This window comes from Sorex araneus, chromosome 1 (assembly GCF_027595985.1).
Source record: "Sorex araneus isolate mSorAra2 chromosome 1, mSorAra2.pri, whole genome shotgun sequence".
Lineage (NCBI taxonomy): Eukaryota > Metazoa > Chordata > Mammalia > Eulipotyphla > Soricidae > Sorex > Sorex araneus.
The window spans coordinates 80,749,708-80,765,040 of NC_073302.1; the positions used below are offsets into that span (position 1 = coordinate 80,749,708).

At 39.7% G+C, this 15,333-nt stretch overlaps 1 protein-coding gene across 1 annotated transcript in view; it reads left to right on the top strand.

Moving 5' to 3' along the window:
- Nucleotides 1-15,131, top strand: part of SLC28A3 (solute carrier family 28 member 3) — a 75,027-nt gene extending 59,896 nt beyond the window's left edge. Inside the window, exons 11-18 of the mRNA XM_055125893.1 lie at nt 1,279-1,404; nt 3,693-3,823; nt 7,210-7,378; nt 7,768-7,965; nt 12,755-12,836; nt 13,504-13,602; nt 13,828-13,948; nt 15,005-15,131. Of these exons, the coding sequence (XP_054981868.1) occupies nt 1,279-1,404; nt 3,693-3,823; nt 7,210-7,378; nt 7,768-7,965; nt 12,755-12,836; nt 13,504-13,602; nt 13,828-13,948; nt 15,005-15,131 (1,053 nt within the window). The remainder of the gene's footprint in view (nt 1-1,278; nt 1,405-3,692; nt 3,824-7,209; nt 7,379-7,767; nt 7,966-12,754; nt 12,837-13,503; nt 13,603-13,827; nt 13,949-15,004) is intronic.
- Nucleotides 15,132-15,333: the final 202 nt, after the last annotated feature.

The window sequence follows — 15,333 nt, forward strand, 5'->3', positions numbered from 1 at the left end:
TTATTGTTAATATTTTATATTATTTTGTTAAAATAATATCTATTACTTTCCCTCCTCAATTTCTCTCCTTACCTGTCCTCATTTCTATAATCCAGGGTTAAGGGTAATCTAGGCATCTCCCCCTTGATACCTCATATTCCCTCATCCTGTTACTCTATATAAAACAGATAAGTGAGATCACCTGATATTCTTCCTTCTTCTGACTTACTTCACTTATCATAACAGTTGTAGTGCCATCTAAGTACAGAGAATCCATGGTTTTATTGCTCCTTTCAGAGGCACAGTAATACATATATATACATAAATATATAAATATAATCTTGCCCATATGGCAGAGCCTGGCAAGCTACTCGTGGCATATTCAATATGCCAAAAACAGTAACAACAAGTCTCACAATGGAGACATTGCTGGTGTCCCCTCGAGAAAATCAATGAGAAAAGGATGACAGTGACAGTGATATATACCACATTCCATATCCTAGCTCCTGTGCTGTAATGAACATATGTGCTTTTGAATGTTTTTGTGTCCTAGAGGTAAATGCCAATAAGTATAATTGCTGCGTCATATGGCAGCTCTGTCCTTGCTCTTCTGAGAAATCTCCATGCTGCTTTCCTTCAGAGTTGAACTAGACAGCATTACCCGCAGTGGTAGTCACTTTTCCATTACATCCCCCCCAGTGAAGATTGTGCCCTGTTATGTTTTAATGTGCTGTTCCCACTGGTGCTAAATGATGTGTTACTGTCATCTTTATTTGGATTTCCCTGATAATAAGTAGTTATGAGCACTTTTTCATCTACCTATTGGCCATCTGCCTATCTTCTTCAGAGAAGTGTCTGTCCATATGGGTTCCCAAGCACCACCAGGAGTAATTCCTGGGCACAGAGCCAGGAGTAAGCCGTAGCACTGCCCCCTGTAGTCAAAATATAAAATAAAATATGTTACTATTGATGATTTTGATGCACAAAGTTACAGCAGCCTTCCACCACCAAGTGCCCGATCCTTCAATCTCTCCCTACATCCCATGTCGTTTGATCTTTCTTACTTCCCAGCCTTCCCCACTTGATTTGTTAATCAGTTTTGTAATGCAGAGCTAAGGCTTTGTCATTGTTCAGCTCTGTTCTTCCTTTGATTTTTCTCTATATTCCACAAAGTAGTGAGATCATGGAGTATTTGTCCTTCTCCCTCTGACATATTCTACTTAATACAGTGTCCTCCAGTTCTATCTATATGGCAGCAAACTGCGAAAGAGTCTTGATATGGTCCCTCTTTATTTCCAGACAGAATCTCCACTTATGGTCCGACCGTATTTACCACATATCACCAAGTCTGAACTTCATGCGATCATGACTGCCGGGTTCTCAACCATTGCTGGAAGCGTCTTAGGCGCATACATTTCTTTTGGGGTGAGAATATTCTGGGACTAATTTATGAAAAAAAACAGTTTTTTATTCATTTATTTGTTTATTATGGTTACTTTGTTGGGTTTTTTTGTTTGTTTGTTTGTTTGTTTGTTTGTTTGTTTGTTTGTGGGGAGGCAGTGTCCAGGGGCTTCTCCTGACTCTGTTCTCCTTAGGGCTCATCTGGGCAGTAAGTTCTGGGTGTGTTTGGGGGAGGGGGCAGGGAAGAAACCACTTGGTGCTGGTGATCAGACCATTCAACCCTGTCTTCCCTTACGCAGAGCATGTGCTCACCCATTGAGCTATCTCTCTTTACTATTGCTACTGACTAAGGTAGCAAAAAGTGAGGACTTCTTAGTAGATGGTTGGTGACAATTCTCTTGGAATCTGAATGGTGTAAATCCAGGAAGTTTTAGGGTTTTGCTTTATATCCCCATTACCTAAATGTGAGTTATATCCAAGTATAGCAGAATGAAATCATAACTTGTTAGTTAGCTGATAAATTTAATATGTAAAACAAAACAAACCCAAAAAAACCTCATGTTTTTCTTTGGTTTTGTCTTGCTTTGTTTTGTTTTGTTTTGTTTTGTTTTGTTTTGTTTTGTTTTAGGGCCAGACCTGACAGTGTTTAGGGGCTCAGAAACAAAGCCCGAATATGGTAGGGAGATCCTAAGTGGTGCTAGAGAATCAAACCAGGGTCAACAGGATGCACGTTAAGCCCTGAACTATCTCTCCAGCCCTACTCCTACCAGCTTCAATAAATGCAGTCCAGACCAGGAATCAATGCGGAGTGCCCATGAGCTAAACCTAGCTCCCTTCCTAGTTCCCTTCCTATTTACATAACAGAAGGTTTTTTTTTTTTTTTACAAACCAGCTATCCTTTTTGTCTGTATAACAGCTTTCACATTAGAGTTGACTAGTTGATTAGTTGTGCCTGAAAAGCAGGAAGTATTTTCTTTCTGCCCCCTAACCTTTTCATCCCAGGACTCTTATCTGGGCCTCAAAAAATCTATCAGTAGGAAAAGGGAGAAAAGAGAAGTGAAGGAACCCTTAGTAATCTTTTTTTTAAAATTTTTTAAATTTTATTGAATCACTGTGAGATAGTTACAAGCTTTCATGTTTGGGTTACAATCTCACAATGATCAAACACCACCAGTGCACATTCCCCACCACCAATATCCACCAATATCCCGGGTATACCACCCCTTTTCCACCCTCCCCCTGCCTCCATGGCAGACAATATTCCCCATACTCTCTCTCTACTTTTGGGCATTATAGCTTGCAACACAGACACTGAGAGGTCATCATGTTTGTTCCATTATCTACTGTCGGCATGCATCTCCCATCCCAACTGGTTCCTCCAGCCATCATTTTCTTAGTGATCCCTTCTCTATTCCATCTTCCTTCTCCCCTTTGCTCATGAAGCAGTCTTCCAGCTATGGGGCAATTCCCCTGGCCGTTGTATCTACCGTCCTTGGGTGTCAGCCTCATGTGATGCTAGCCTACACTCCACAAATGAGTGCAGTCCCTCTATGTCTGTCCCTCTCTTTCTGACTCATTTCACTTAGCATGATACTCTCTATGTTTATCCATTTATAAGAAAATTTCATGACTTCATCTCTCCTAACAGCTGCATAGTATTTCCACCCTTTGCAATCTGAGTTCCCAGGTGATCCAATCGGCCACCATATCATGGGTAGCCGTGTGCTAGTGAAAGGGGGGGAAAGCTGAGTTCAAAATTGTAAAAATGTAAAAAAGAGTATCCAGAAACAAAAGAAAAATGTTAGGGGAAATGAGGAAGAAATTTAAGAAGACTTGCAGCTGAGGAAATGACTTATTTGTAGATTAAAGGCACTCTGGATAAAGAAGTATCAAATAAAGGCACAAATGACTTAAAGAGAGCAAAAGGAAGTGGAGAGGGCTGTGTATAAACCTGTATGCTTCAGATATTTCTTATTTAAATTTACTATGCAGCAGAATAGAAATTTTAGGAACTATTTTAACAATATAACAGTAAAAGAGAACTCCTTGAAAGTTCCTGAAACAGAGCTGTCTTCAGAAATGATTGCATTCTGGTTTTGTGCTCTTCCCAAACATGATCATCAACAAAATTCATCCTTTCTTCCCCTTTCAAGGTGACAGCCTCAACGTGACTTATTGAACTCTCCTAAGCCTCTGCGGTTATTTTTTCCTGACTTAGAATGAATTTCTATCTCTTCCTTTGTAAGGCTACTCCTTCTGAATACTACAAAGACACTGACCCTAAATTGACCTTTTTTTGTCCAAAATTACAGGTCTCCTCCTCTCACTTGTTAACTGCTTCAGTTATGTCTGCACCTGCCTCACTGGCTGTGGCTAAACTCTTTTGGCCTGAGACAGAAAAACCTAAAATAACTCTCAAGAATGCCATGAAAATGGAACATGGGTAAGTGTTACATCGACATTTGCTGAGTTGATGACTGTGCGTGTACAAGCTGGGGCAGTAGCAGGAGATGGCACAGTGAAGGCAGAAGCTGGAGTTTAAATTCAAAATACAGTACATTGTGGTTTTCAAGTGAATTTAATTTCTTGGTGACTATTTAAACTTCACCAAAAATAATATTATTTAAACACTTGTGAGAAACCTTTCCTTGATTATTTTATATGGGTACTTCATTTTAAAATATGGTAAAGTCCTCATTGAGTCCTTTTTTTTTTTAATCACTGTGAAATACGCAGTTATTCATGATTTAGTTTCAGTCACACAATGTTTCAACACCCATCACTTCACCAGTGTACATTTCCCACCACCAATATCCCCAGTTTCCCAATCCCCACCCCAGCCTGCCTCTATGGCAGGCACTTTCTCTCTCTCTTTCTCTCTCTCTCAACCCCCCCCCCCTTTTTGACATTATGGTTTGCAATACAAGTACTGAAAGGTAATCCTGCCTTTGCAATATAAGTACTTCAATACAAATACTGAAAGGTTATCATAACTTCACCTTTCAGCACTCAGTTCTTGTCCAGAGTGATCATTTCCAACTACCATTGTCATAGTGGTCCCTTCTCTATCCTAACTGCATTTCTTCATTGAGTCTTGGTTTAAGATTTGGAAAATTACAGGATAACAATTTATGGATGTTTCTCTTATAAGGAAGAGAAGATGTCAAAAGTTATTTTTTAAAAAATCTTTATTGAGGCACTGTGATTTACAATACTGCTAATGATAGTTTCGTGTCTACATCATTTCAACATCACACTTGCCACTAAAGTACCCACTTCCCTCCACAATAGTTCCAATGGTTCCTCCCATTATAATGCCCCCTCCCTCATAAAGTCAGTTCTGTGCGTGAACTCTCTACATATGTTGCCTTTGGCTATTTGTTGCTCCCTTACCATTATTTTTAAATCTCAGATCTGAGGGAGATTATTCTGTATCTATCCCTTTCCTTCTGACTCACTTCACTCTCTAGCGTGTTGAAACTCTCTAGTTCCATCTATGTAGCAGCAAATTTATTTCGTACAGATGAATGATATTCCACTGTGTATACCACAACTTCTTTGGGGGTGGGTCACATCCAGTGGTGAAAAGGGATTGCTTCTCACTCTGTGCTCAAGGATCATTCCTGGCAGTACTCAGAGGATCAATGGGGAGTGCTGGGGTGGTACTTCTATTTTATTTCAATAAAAATATGCAGACTAGGTCGCTATGTGCAAGACAAGTGCCTTACCCAATCTCCCTGTATCTCCCTTTTTAGTCATACCACAATTTCTTGATCCATTCATCCATACTTGGGCATTTGGCTATTGTACTTGTCTATTATACTAAACACTGCAATGCACATTAGTGTACATATGTCCTTTTTGAATTAATGTTTTTGTGTTATTGGGTAAAGATGCCGATAGATTGTATTTCTGGGTAATATTCATAATTTTATGGGGAAATATTCATAATTTTCTGGGAAAATACCCATATTAGTTCTAATAAAGATTAAACCATGGGGCTGGAGTGATAGCACAGTGGGTAGGGAGTTTGTCTTGCATGTGGCCAACCCAGGTTTGATTCCCAGCATCTCATATGGTACCCCGGGCACCACCAGGAGTAATTCCTGAGTGCAGAGCCAGGAGCCACGTACAGCACCCGGTCCAGAGAAGATCAGACTTGAACACCTGAAGAATCTGCTGCCAGTGCTTGTTAATACATTGGCTTAGCTCTTCACATGCTACCTGTCTGAATGCAAGGTTCCATCCCAATGGAAAACCAGCAGAACCGTTCTGTTGTACAAGAAGGGAGACATCCATGACATTGGCAACGATAGCCCAATCTGCCTGTTGTCTGTTGTCTACAAGTTATTCACTCGAGTCATCCTGAACAGGATTGGCAGAACACTAGAGGAAGTACAACCATGCAAGCAAGCAGGGTTCTGAAAAGATTCAGCACTATCAACCATATCCACACAGTGACCAAGTTCATTGAGGTTTCGCGAAAGTTCAAGATGCCACTCTGTCTAATGTTCATCAATTTAAAGAAGGCCTTTGATTCTGTTGTGGTTGAAGCAGTTATCAAAGCCCTAGCCAAACTGGGTGTTCAAACTCAGACATCAGGATCCTCTATGAGTTGTGTTGTGGATTCACCACCAGGATCTCACTATTCTACAAGGAAGTGATCATCAATGTAAAGAGAGGGGTTTGGCAGGGTGATACCATTTCACCAAAACTCTTAAGTACCATCCTCAAGAATGTCATGTGATGACTGGAATAGGAAGGAATGGGAGTGAAGATAGAAGTCAGCAACTACACCACCTCTGCTTCGCTGATGACATCATTCTAATAACACCAAACATAACAATAACAGAAAATATATATATATATATGAAAGAAACAAAGAGATCAAATATTGAAAATGTTTATTTTCATAAATAACATAATGCATCAACCAGCATGTTTCTGAGGATTATTCATTTTTGTATCTAGTTAGTTACAACCATGAATAAAAAAACAAGTTACCAAAGATTACATATGGAATATATGTGATTTTATTTATAAAGTTAGCAAATGTATAAATTTATACAATATATTATTTAAGGATACATATATGAAGAAAAATTGAAAATAAAAAGGATGCTGATAAACAACATCTAGGAAGTTGGGTACTCAGGAAAATGAAGTTAATAGTAACTAAGAAATAATAGATGAAGGACAGCAGGAGGAAGGGAAGGGATGCAAAGATGATGGTGGAATTCCATTTCTCAAATGAGGAGATGTATATTCAGACCTTACCTGAATAATCCTTACACAATAAATATTTTATAAATATTTTCTGGTAGCTTTTTTTTTTTTTGCTTTTTGGGTCACACCCAACGATGCTCAGGGGTCACTCCTGGCTCTGCACTCAGGAATTACCCCTGGCGGTGCTCAGGGGACCATATGGGATGCTGGGATTTGAACCCGGGTTGGCCGTGTACAAGGCAAAAACCCCACCGGCTGTGCTATCGCTCCAGCCCTTTCTGGTAGCTATTTTTAATATAACTTTCAAACCTAAGTTTTAATCTTTCTCAAGGTTTTTATTACTAAAACAAAAAAATGCTTTCATTAAAAATTCTCTTAAAAAATGCTCTTAAATTTAGAAAAGTTTAATACTTAGACACCCATATGTCTGCCACCTATAGTTAACAAGCATACATTCCATTGTTTCATGAATTCAGGTCATTAGCTTGACCAAGAAATGGGCCTATATCTCTCTTGAATGAACTCTGATTATGCTTTCTCAATACCTGTGATGTTCAGTTCCCTAAATTCTCCTTGATAACTCTGTTATTGCTATTTTTGAAGTGACTCTAGGAATATTCTTGAAGCAGCTTCCCAAGGAGCATCATCATCCATCTCCTTGGTGGCAAACATCGCTGTGAATCTGATCGCCTTCCTGGCCCTGTTGTCATTTGTGAACTCAGCTCTATCCTGGTTTGGAAACATGTTTGACTACCCACAACTGAGCTTTGAGGTATAACTCTATTCTATCTCTCCTACATTTTGTTCAGGTAGCCTCTTCCTGAAAATTAAACAGATTCCTCAGCAGCCTTTTCCAACTGCCTGGTATGTCAGTTTGCACATTCTACTAGCGTGACCCTCTGTCTTCCCTCACCCCCTGCCCACCACACCTCTGACTCCTGTAGTTCTCTTTACCCAAAAATGCCATCATTCTCTCCTAACCCCAAGAATTCAAGTTACTTCTAATGACCCAGTTCCAAACTTGACTCCTAATGAATAAAAAATGGGACAAGACAGACTTTCTATACCTTAGAAAAACTCAGAGGGCCAGGGGCAATCTCATCAGGATTGCTCATCAAGAAAGAAAATCATTAATCCAGTAAAAACCTTTTTTTTTCGTAGATAATATGCTCCTACATTTTTATGCCCTTTTCATTCATGATGGGAGTCGACTGGCATGACAGCTTTATGGTCGCTAAACTCATAGGTTATAAGACATTCTTCAATGAATTTGTGGCATATGAGCACCTCTCAAAACTGATCAATTTAAGAAAAAAGGCTGGACCCAAATTTGTGAATGGTGTGCAGCAATATATGTCGGTAGGTAAAAATTTTGGTTAGTCAAAACATATCTTTATCACATACATTCACCAGTTATTGATGCCTCTGTGTGTTAGGAAACATGAATTTCATATCAGAGAACAAAAAGATCCAGAATCCCAGATCTCTTGTACATAACATCTTCTAATTTTCATTTATGTTGAATTAATCAGTGTGTGTGTGTGTGAGTGTGTGTGTATAAAGAAACAAAGCTAAACTTATCATATGATTACTTACTTTTGACCACAATGGGCACAAACCCAAGGATGTATAGACTACAATACAGAATATTGTTTTACAATATAGAACAATAAAAATATTTATTGTCTTCTGTGAGAAATGTGGTGATTTTGAGGGCATAGCACTGAAGCATCATCGAGACTGCTACCTTCATGGGACATGTCATTTCATTAATGATCATCTGCCTCACTCCTTAAGTATTCTAAGGACTTAAATGCCTAAATAAAAAAGTTCCTAAATGTAGTGTCTCGATACTTAGAAAATAGCAAGAACAAAGATAACTGTTCTCTAAGCGAATGAAAGAAGAGAACAAAAGACTTAGTAAGTGCCTTTGAAATAGGCACTTGATAACTATATTAGGAGTTCAGGTACTAATGGTCCTGCAATGACATGCTTACCTTGGATGGGATAAGGGAAATCAGGTGAGGTCATAAATGAAGCCATATTGGCAGTTGAGTTTCCAACTTATTTTCCTATAGAGCATAATTTCCACATATGGAAACTCTTAGGAAAACAGTGAACATTTCTGACCACCACCATTATTCATTCTAACAAAGCAATGTCATAGGAAGAAATGTTATAGGCACATATTTGACTTTAAAATGAAGGGGAGGGAAAGCAAAGTCCCCAGATTTCTAAATTAGATTTCCCTCTCCTGGATACCACCTTCATTAATCCAGCTTTCCAAGGGCATTCTAATTTACTCCCACATACCACTCACAAATATAACAGTTTACCCCGGGAGACTGCTGATTCACATTGTATAGTTACGGTCATTCTGACCCATACGTCTGATCTGAACATTAGTTCTCCAGCTTCCTGCTTCTCAAGTACTCATTCTTCAACTGATCATGCAGTGGTACTTGGCCAAGCATCCCCATTATTTGGATACCACCACAAACTAGCTTGCATCCCTGCCAAAAGTAAATGGCAGGCTAAATTAACTGAAATATTTTCCATTTCCAACTGCCAATTGCCAAGAAAAAATAGTGTTGTTAATAAGCATGAAAAACTCAGAGTTCTGGCAGTACTGAGCAGGTTTTTTTTAACAGGTTATAAAGAAAGTAGAGAGAGAACGGTAAAGTTGATTTGGCTTGTGGGTGGGTGGTGAGTACAACTAGAAGCAGGTACACAAATGACATTTGGAAATATGAGCTCCTTGGCTTTGACTACTATTAAATTATGACAGGAAAAATATTTGGCTAGTGTTTATTTCTTATTTCCCATCAACAAAATGTCAAGTCCTTATAATTTCTGTTTATCAGTAAAATATCTGGGAACGGGGGTCCTAACATGTCCTTAAGTTTCCCAACATCTACTGAAAAAATAAGACCTGAAGGGGAAGAGTAGAGCGGGTAGGCCCTTGCCTTGCATACAACCAACTGGGGTTCAATTCCTAGCATCCCATCTGGTTCCCCTCCAGGAGTTATCCCTGAGTGCAGAGCCAGGAGTAAACCCTGAACACTGCCGCATGTGGCCCCAAAACCAAAATGAAAAAAAAAAGAAAAGAAAAGGAATATTACCTGGATCCATGAGGCCAAAAATCCAATGTTATCCATTGAATTATGCATATCGTTGGCTGCCACGAAGGATAAAAGGCCAGAAAGTGCAGGCGGCCAGCAGTGCATTTTGTTCCCAGAAACAATATCTGTGACAATGTATTCCATTGTCTGAGCACATCGTAATTTACTGATATCTGAATCTGTACCTTGTTGAGAAGCTTTGGTTCCGTTATTTTTTTTTCTAAAAATGATTTGTACCGGCCAGGACTCCAAGGGCTGGAGTGCGTGCTCTGTCTGCAGGAGCCCAGCGTGAGGTCAGTCAAGAGCACCACGTGGTACTCTAAACACTATTGAGAATAAACCCTCCAAATGCTGCTGGGAGCAATCCCAAGAGGGAAAAAATAAATAAGTACCACAGTGACTTTCTTTGTACAAATGGCATCTCTTTCCATCTGCAAGGAGAGTTGTATAAAGTATGATCAGTTTTCTAAAGTGGTCCAGCTTTTTCTATCAACCTACTCTTGCACAAAGAGTAGACAAAGTAGACTGAGTGGACAAAGGTCAAGTGGAACCCAGGCCTCCCTTTCCACTTATTATAAAGTCCCACTTGGCCACATCTATGTACCCTGTTTGCATGGATGTCCAGAACAGCAAAGGAAGAATCTTGAATGTCTATGCTTTTCTTCCTCATGGTCTCTTAATAATTTTCTCTGTTTTTTTTAAGTCAGTTTAGCTAAATGAAAAGCACTAGGAAGGTAGAGAATGAGCATGAGCCTTTTTTCCAGGAAGAGTGCGCGGCTCAAATACTTGAAATATATTTTTCTTGCCTAGTATACACAGGCTAATTGAAATTATCAACAAAGGCATTCTTGGAAACAACAACAACAAAAAAAAAGGTGAGGGATCTTATAATCAGCAAATGAAAAAGCAGCCAAGAGCTCTTGAGTCTTGAATGTTAGCTTAGCAAAAGAAAAATAAAAGCATCACCACTTTGGAATGCAGTGTTTGCCTGGTTTATTCTATGAACCAAATTTTTTCTTTTTTTCCTCTGTGCTTTTCTTAATTCCTTTTTTAAGATTTTATAAAAGGAAATCACTGCCTCAGTTGTTTGGGTGCTTTGCCAGATTGATTCTGCTTCTGGTGAACAACAAAACCCCTCTGAGTCTGAGTCAGCTGGGCCTCCTCTGTAGTCATCCCTTGGTCTGAAGCTCCTCTGTGGAGACCGCGATGATGGGCCGAGCGGGCCGTGGGAGAAATCCCCCTCCCATCTTCTTACTGGCCTCTCAAAGGACTATTCATCCTCCCTTTTTCAAACGTGCACCTAAAGTTCCCATGGACAGTCAGAGCTGAAGAATCCAGGAAAGCAAGCATACACCAAGGTCAGATTGAAAGAAATGCCTGTGTTAGCTTTCTTTCACTTTGTATTCCTCTTTCATTGCTGCCTTTTACTGAAGAATAATTCACATGTCTTCAAAAGGGTCCATTTTGTTTACATAAGAGTTTTGACTAGTGTGCTTCCTAGTTAACCATGGCTACAACCAAGTTGGCAGTCAGAAATTAATTTGGCTTTTCATTATATTCCCTAGTATCTGACACTGAACCCTCTTTAAGAATGTGTGTCGGGTAAATAAATGCATATGGCTTCATTTTAAATAATATATCATGGACATTACCATGCTATTAAACATTTGCACAAAACACTACTTTGTATAGCTCTTTATTCTTAAGAAGCATTCAACAAATATTTGCTAACTAATTAAAAGGAAAAGAGAACATTTATTTCAATCACATCTACAAAATAACCCACAGCCCACTCATTCAAAGGCGACCAATAATCTTTGTAGTTTATAATTTATTGTTCTAAATTTTCATATAAATGAGCCCCACTTAGCATTCATGTCCTTGTATTATTAACTATTTCTTTTTTATTGTAGAATAGTATTCTATTGAATGAATATCTATCTGCTTAACAGCTTGGTTATTTCTAGCTTAAGTTTATTATAAATGAAATTTCCATAAGTATTTATATTCAATCTCACTATGAGCATAGTTTTCATTTCTCCTATAAAAAGTTCTAGAGGAAAGTTGTTGGGACATATGGGGAGTATATGGACTAGATAAGAATCTAATATTTGTGTCTGGTTATGTGAGTTAATATTTCCCACCAGTAAAGTACAGGAGTTTGAGTTGTTCTACATCCTTGTAAACTTAATACTAACCATCTTTTTAAAGTCATTTTATATACTTACTGGAAGCTCATTATTTCATCAGCCTTTTCGTGGTGAATAATGCCCTCCTCCTGTACTTTTTGGCCATTTGTTTGTCTTTTTGAAGTGTCTATTGTGCAACTGACTTATCATTGAATCATAGCAATTATTTAGACATTCTGAACAAGTTCACATAACTAGAATGTGATTATTATCTGAGACCAATGTTGCATGCCTAGGAAATTGTGTATCCCTGGTACATCATAGCAGATGCCAAGTCACGTTGGCTATTGGAAGTTATTGATCACTTTTCAGCCTTTTGGCTATGATCAAGTGCAAAAAGTTTATCACTGAGCTGAAATTAGTATCTGTATAAGCCCAGGTGGTCTGTTCTAAGTACTTGTAGAGAGTCTCTAAATCCACACAGTCTCTTTCCTTTACTCAGTTTAAGGGGAGATATGGGGGGAAAGCCTCAGATACAATGGGTATTTGCTTCCATGCACTTTACATTTATTTCTCAAAATTAATTCTTAGTCAGGGATGTGGCTTAAGTGGTACAGCATATCCCCCACACAAGTGAGGTCCTGGATTCAGTCTCCAGCACTTCTTGCTCTCTTCCCACCCTGCACTGCTAGGTATAGTCCTGGTCACCCTCAGCATGCTAGGATCTAGCACTGCTAGAACTGCTCCCCCACAAAGCTACCCCAATACACACACACACACACACACACACACACACACAAATTGATGCCATGATCAGAACAGTGAGCCCTGTGAGGAAGTCATATTTGCTGAGAGATCACACTCTGGATACATCTGTGTGTTTATGCTTATTTACAGATTCGTTCTGAGACAATTGCCACATATGCCCTCTGTGGCTTTGCCAATTTTGGCTCCTTAGGAATGGTGATCGGCGGACTCTGTAAGTGGAAGACTACTATTTGACAACAGATGTGATGTACACTTGCTTTAGGTCTCCATCTCTGTAACTTTCTCTGTTATCCATGTCGCAGAGGCAAAAAGGGCCTGAAACAACAGCAAATCCGTTGCTTTTTTTGACCCGTGGTCGGCAATACAGTTTTCCTATGTATGCTCACTGTAACTGCAAAAATAATTTGCATGACTGTACAGGTGCACTTTCACCCAAAGATAGCACACTAATTTTTTTTTGTCTGACACCTCTAATAGATTTATAATAACCACCAGATAATGAGACAGAAGTCCAGTGGCAATATGCTGTGACTCATTAATGAGGTCTGCCATGGCATAAAAATTGATGGTGACAAATGACTTGCAAATATTTGGAATCCTGCCTTGCAAAACTCCTTCCTTCCATTTGCTTTGCCAAGTCTGTAACATACTATCGGTCCTTTAGATGAAACTTAGGAGTAATTTCTTCTGTAGAGAACAGAAACCTCTGAATCTTGAATGATCAAGCTATTTGTTTTTTGTTGTTGCTGTTGTTGTTGTTGTTTAATCCTCTGACCTGAGACTTCCGTCCTAGAACAATTCTCAGAAACTAGCACTTTGGTCTATTCTAATCAACACCCTCAATATTAATGTCTCATATTTGCTTGCCCATTTCCCAGCATCCATGGCTCCTTCCAGAAAGCGTGACATCGCCTCGGGAGCAATGCGAGCTCTGATTGCTGGCACCATTGCCTGCTTCATGACAGCCTGCATCGCAGGTACTTCGAGCCCCCGTAGGGTCCCGTGCCACAGGAGTCGGGGCCCTCAGAAGGCAGAACCTCCCACTTGCAGGCACAGCACATGCTTCCATGGAAAGCTGAGTGGCAGAACTGCTGTGGGGCATTGTTGAATAAAATGTGTGTGGCGTGGTAGAGAAGCGAAGAACGATAAAGACCAATGTTTCTGTTATTAGTGAAACTGATTGCACCCTGCTCCTTTCCCAGGCATGCTCTCCAGCACTCCTATAGACAACGACTGCCATCACATTTTCGAACGTGCTTTCAACTCCAGTTTATCTAGGAACACAAGCAGTGTGGTGTTGTGCTGCCAAAGTCTTTTGAGCAGGTATTGTGTTCTCAATTATAACTTTTACATACTTGCCGTTAATAAAGAAATCAGAATTACTCCTGGCAGTGCTCAGGGGACCATATGGGATTCAGGGGATCAAACCCAGGTTGGCCGCATTCAAGGAAAATGCCCTATCTGCTGTACTAGCTCTCCAGTTCCTATGCCCTTATTTTGTGACTTTATAATGGTTAATTTAAAATAGAAACACATGGGCCCAGAGAGATAGTACAGTAGGAAAGGTGTGATTGCCTTGCACGTGGTCTACATGGGTTTGCTCTCTGGTGTCTCAGATTGTCCCCAGAGTGAGTTCTCTGCACTCAGGAGTAGTCCCTGAGCACTGCCTGCTGTGATCCAAAAAACAAAAAACTAAATAAACAAATAAAATAAGAACTTATGAAGCCATTCCAACCACCTTTTATATTGACTTTTCTCAGCTAAGACTAGGAACTCTATAATTAGCTAGTGCTGCACTAAGCATTTACCGTCTCTCAGCTCCACATGTAAGCACTCTGTGTACATTATTAAACATTAAAACATCAACAGAATAAGTTATCCACTTTTTTGTCATTTGATAAAGTTGACAAAGAGAAATTGTCACCCAAGCAAAATTGCACAGATAAGGCACAAGCTTGAGAACTTCCCACCCACTGAGGCCCCCATGCTTTTCACTAGTACATTTTTACTGGTGATTAGGAACCACCTCCCTTTCAAGGGCACTGGACAATGCAGGCTGTCCTGACAACCTAGTGATGGCTAAAGGGCACTGTGGGTACGAAGGGTTCAGCAAACCATGCTAGTCACCCTCGGGATACCCCAAGGTTAAGTTAAAAGACTTAACCTTAATCCCTTTCAAGGGTTAAGTCTTTTGTTTATTCTGAAGGAAATAATGGAAGATTTGAGAATAAAACCAGTTCCTTATTGTCTCTGTCCTTACCTCACTCTAACCAGAATGGGAGGGAGGAAGCCAGCTTCAAGCCACGTGCTATTTTTAACATACTGTCTACTGTTTAGTCTTCCAACACCCAACTAACCATTTCATTCCGCTTTCTCCAGCACTGTTATCAAGGGTCCTGGTGAGCTCATCCTTGGAGGGAACCAGAGTCTGGATGCGCTGAAAGGCTGCTGCACTTTGTTGAATCCTTCAACACTGAACTGCACTTGGATTCCAAATGTATTTTGAATTTTCTTGCTTCTCAATGGAGCCCTTAAGTACAAATAATAAATTTTCTGATTTCTGAAAAGAACAAAAGCTACTCTCCTTATGTTGTTATTTCATCACTAAATCAGCTTTAATCGGAAAGAAGAAAAACAGTAGTGAACATTGGACATCTACTGCATCTTCCTCCACTCCCCAACCCTTGCCCAACTAAGAACTATGCAAA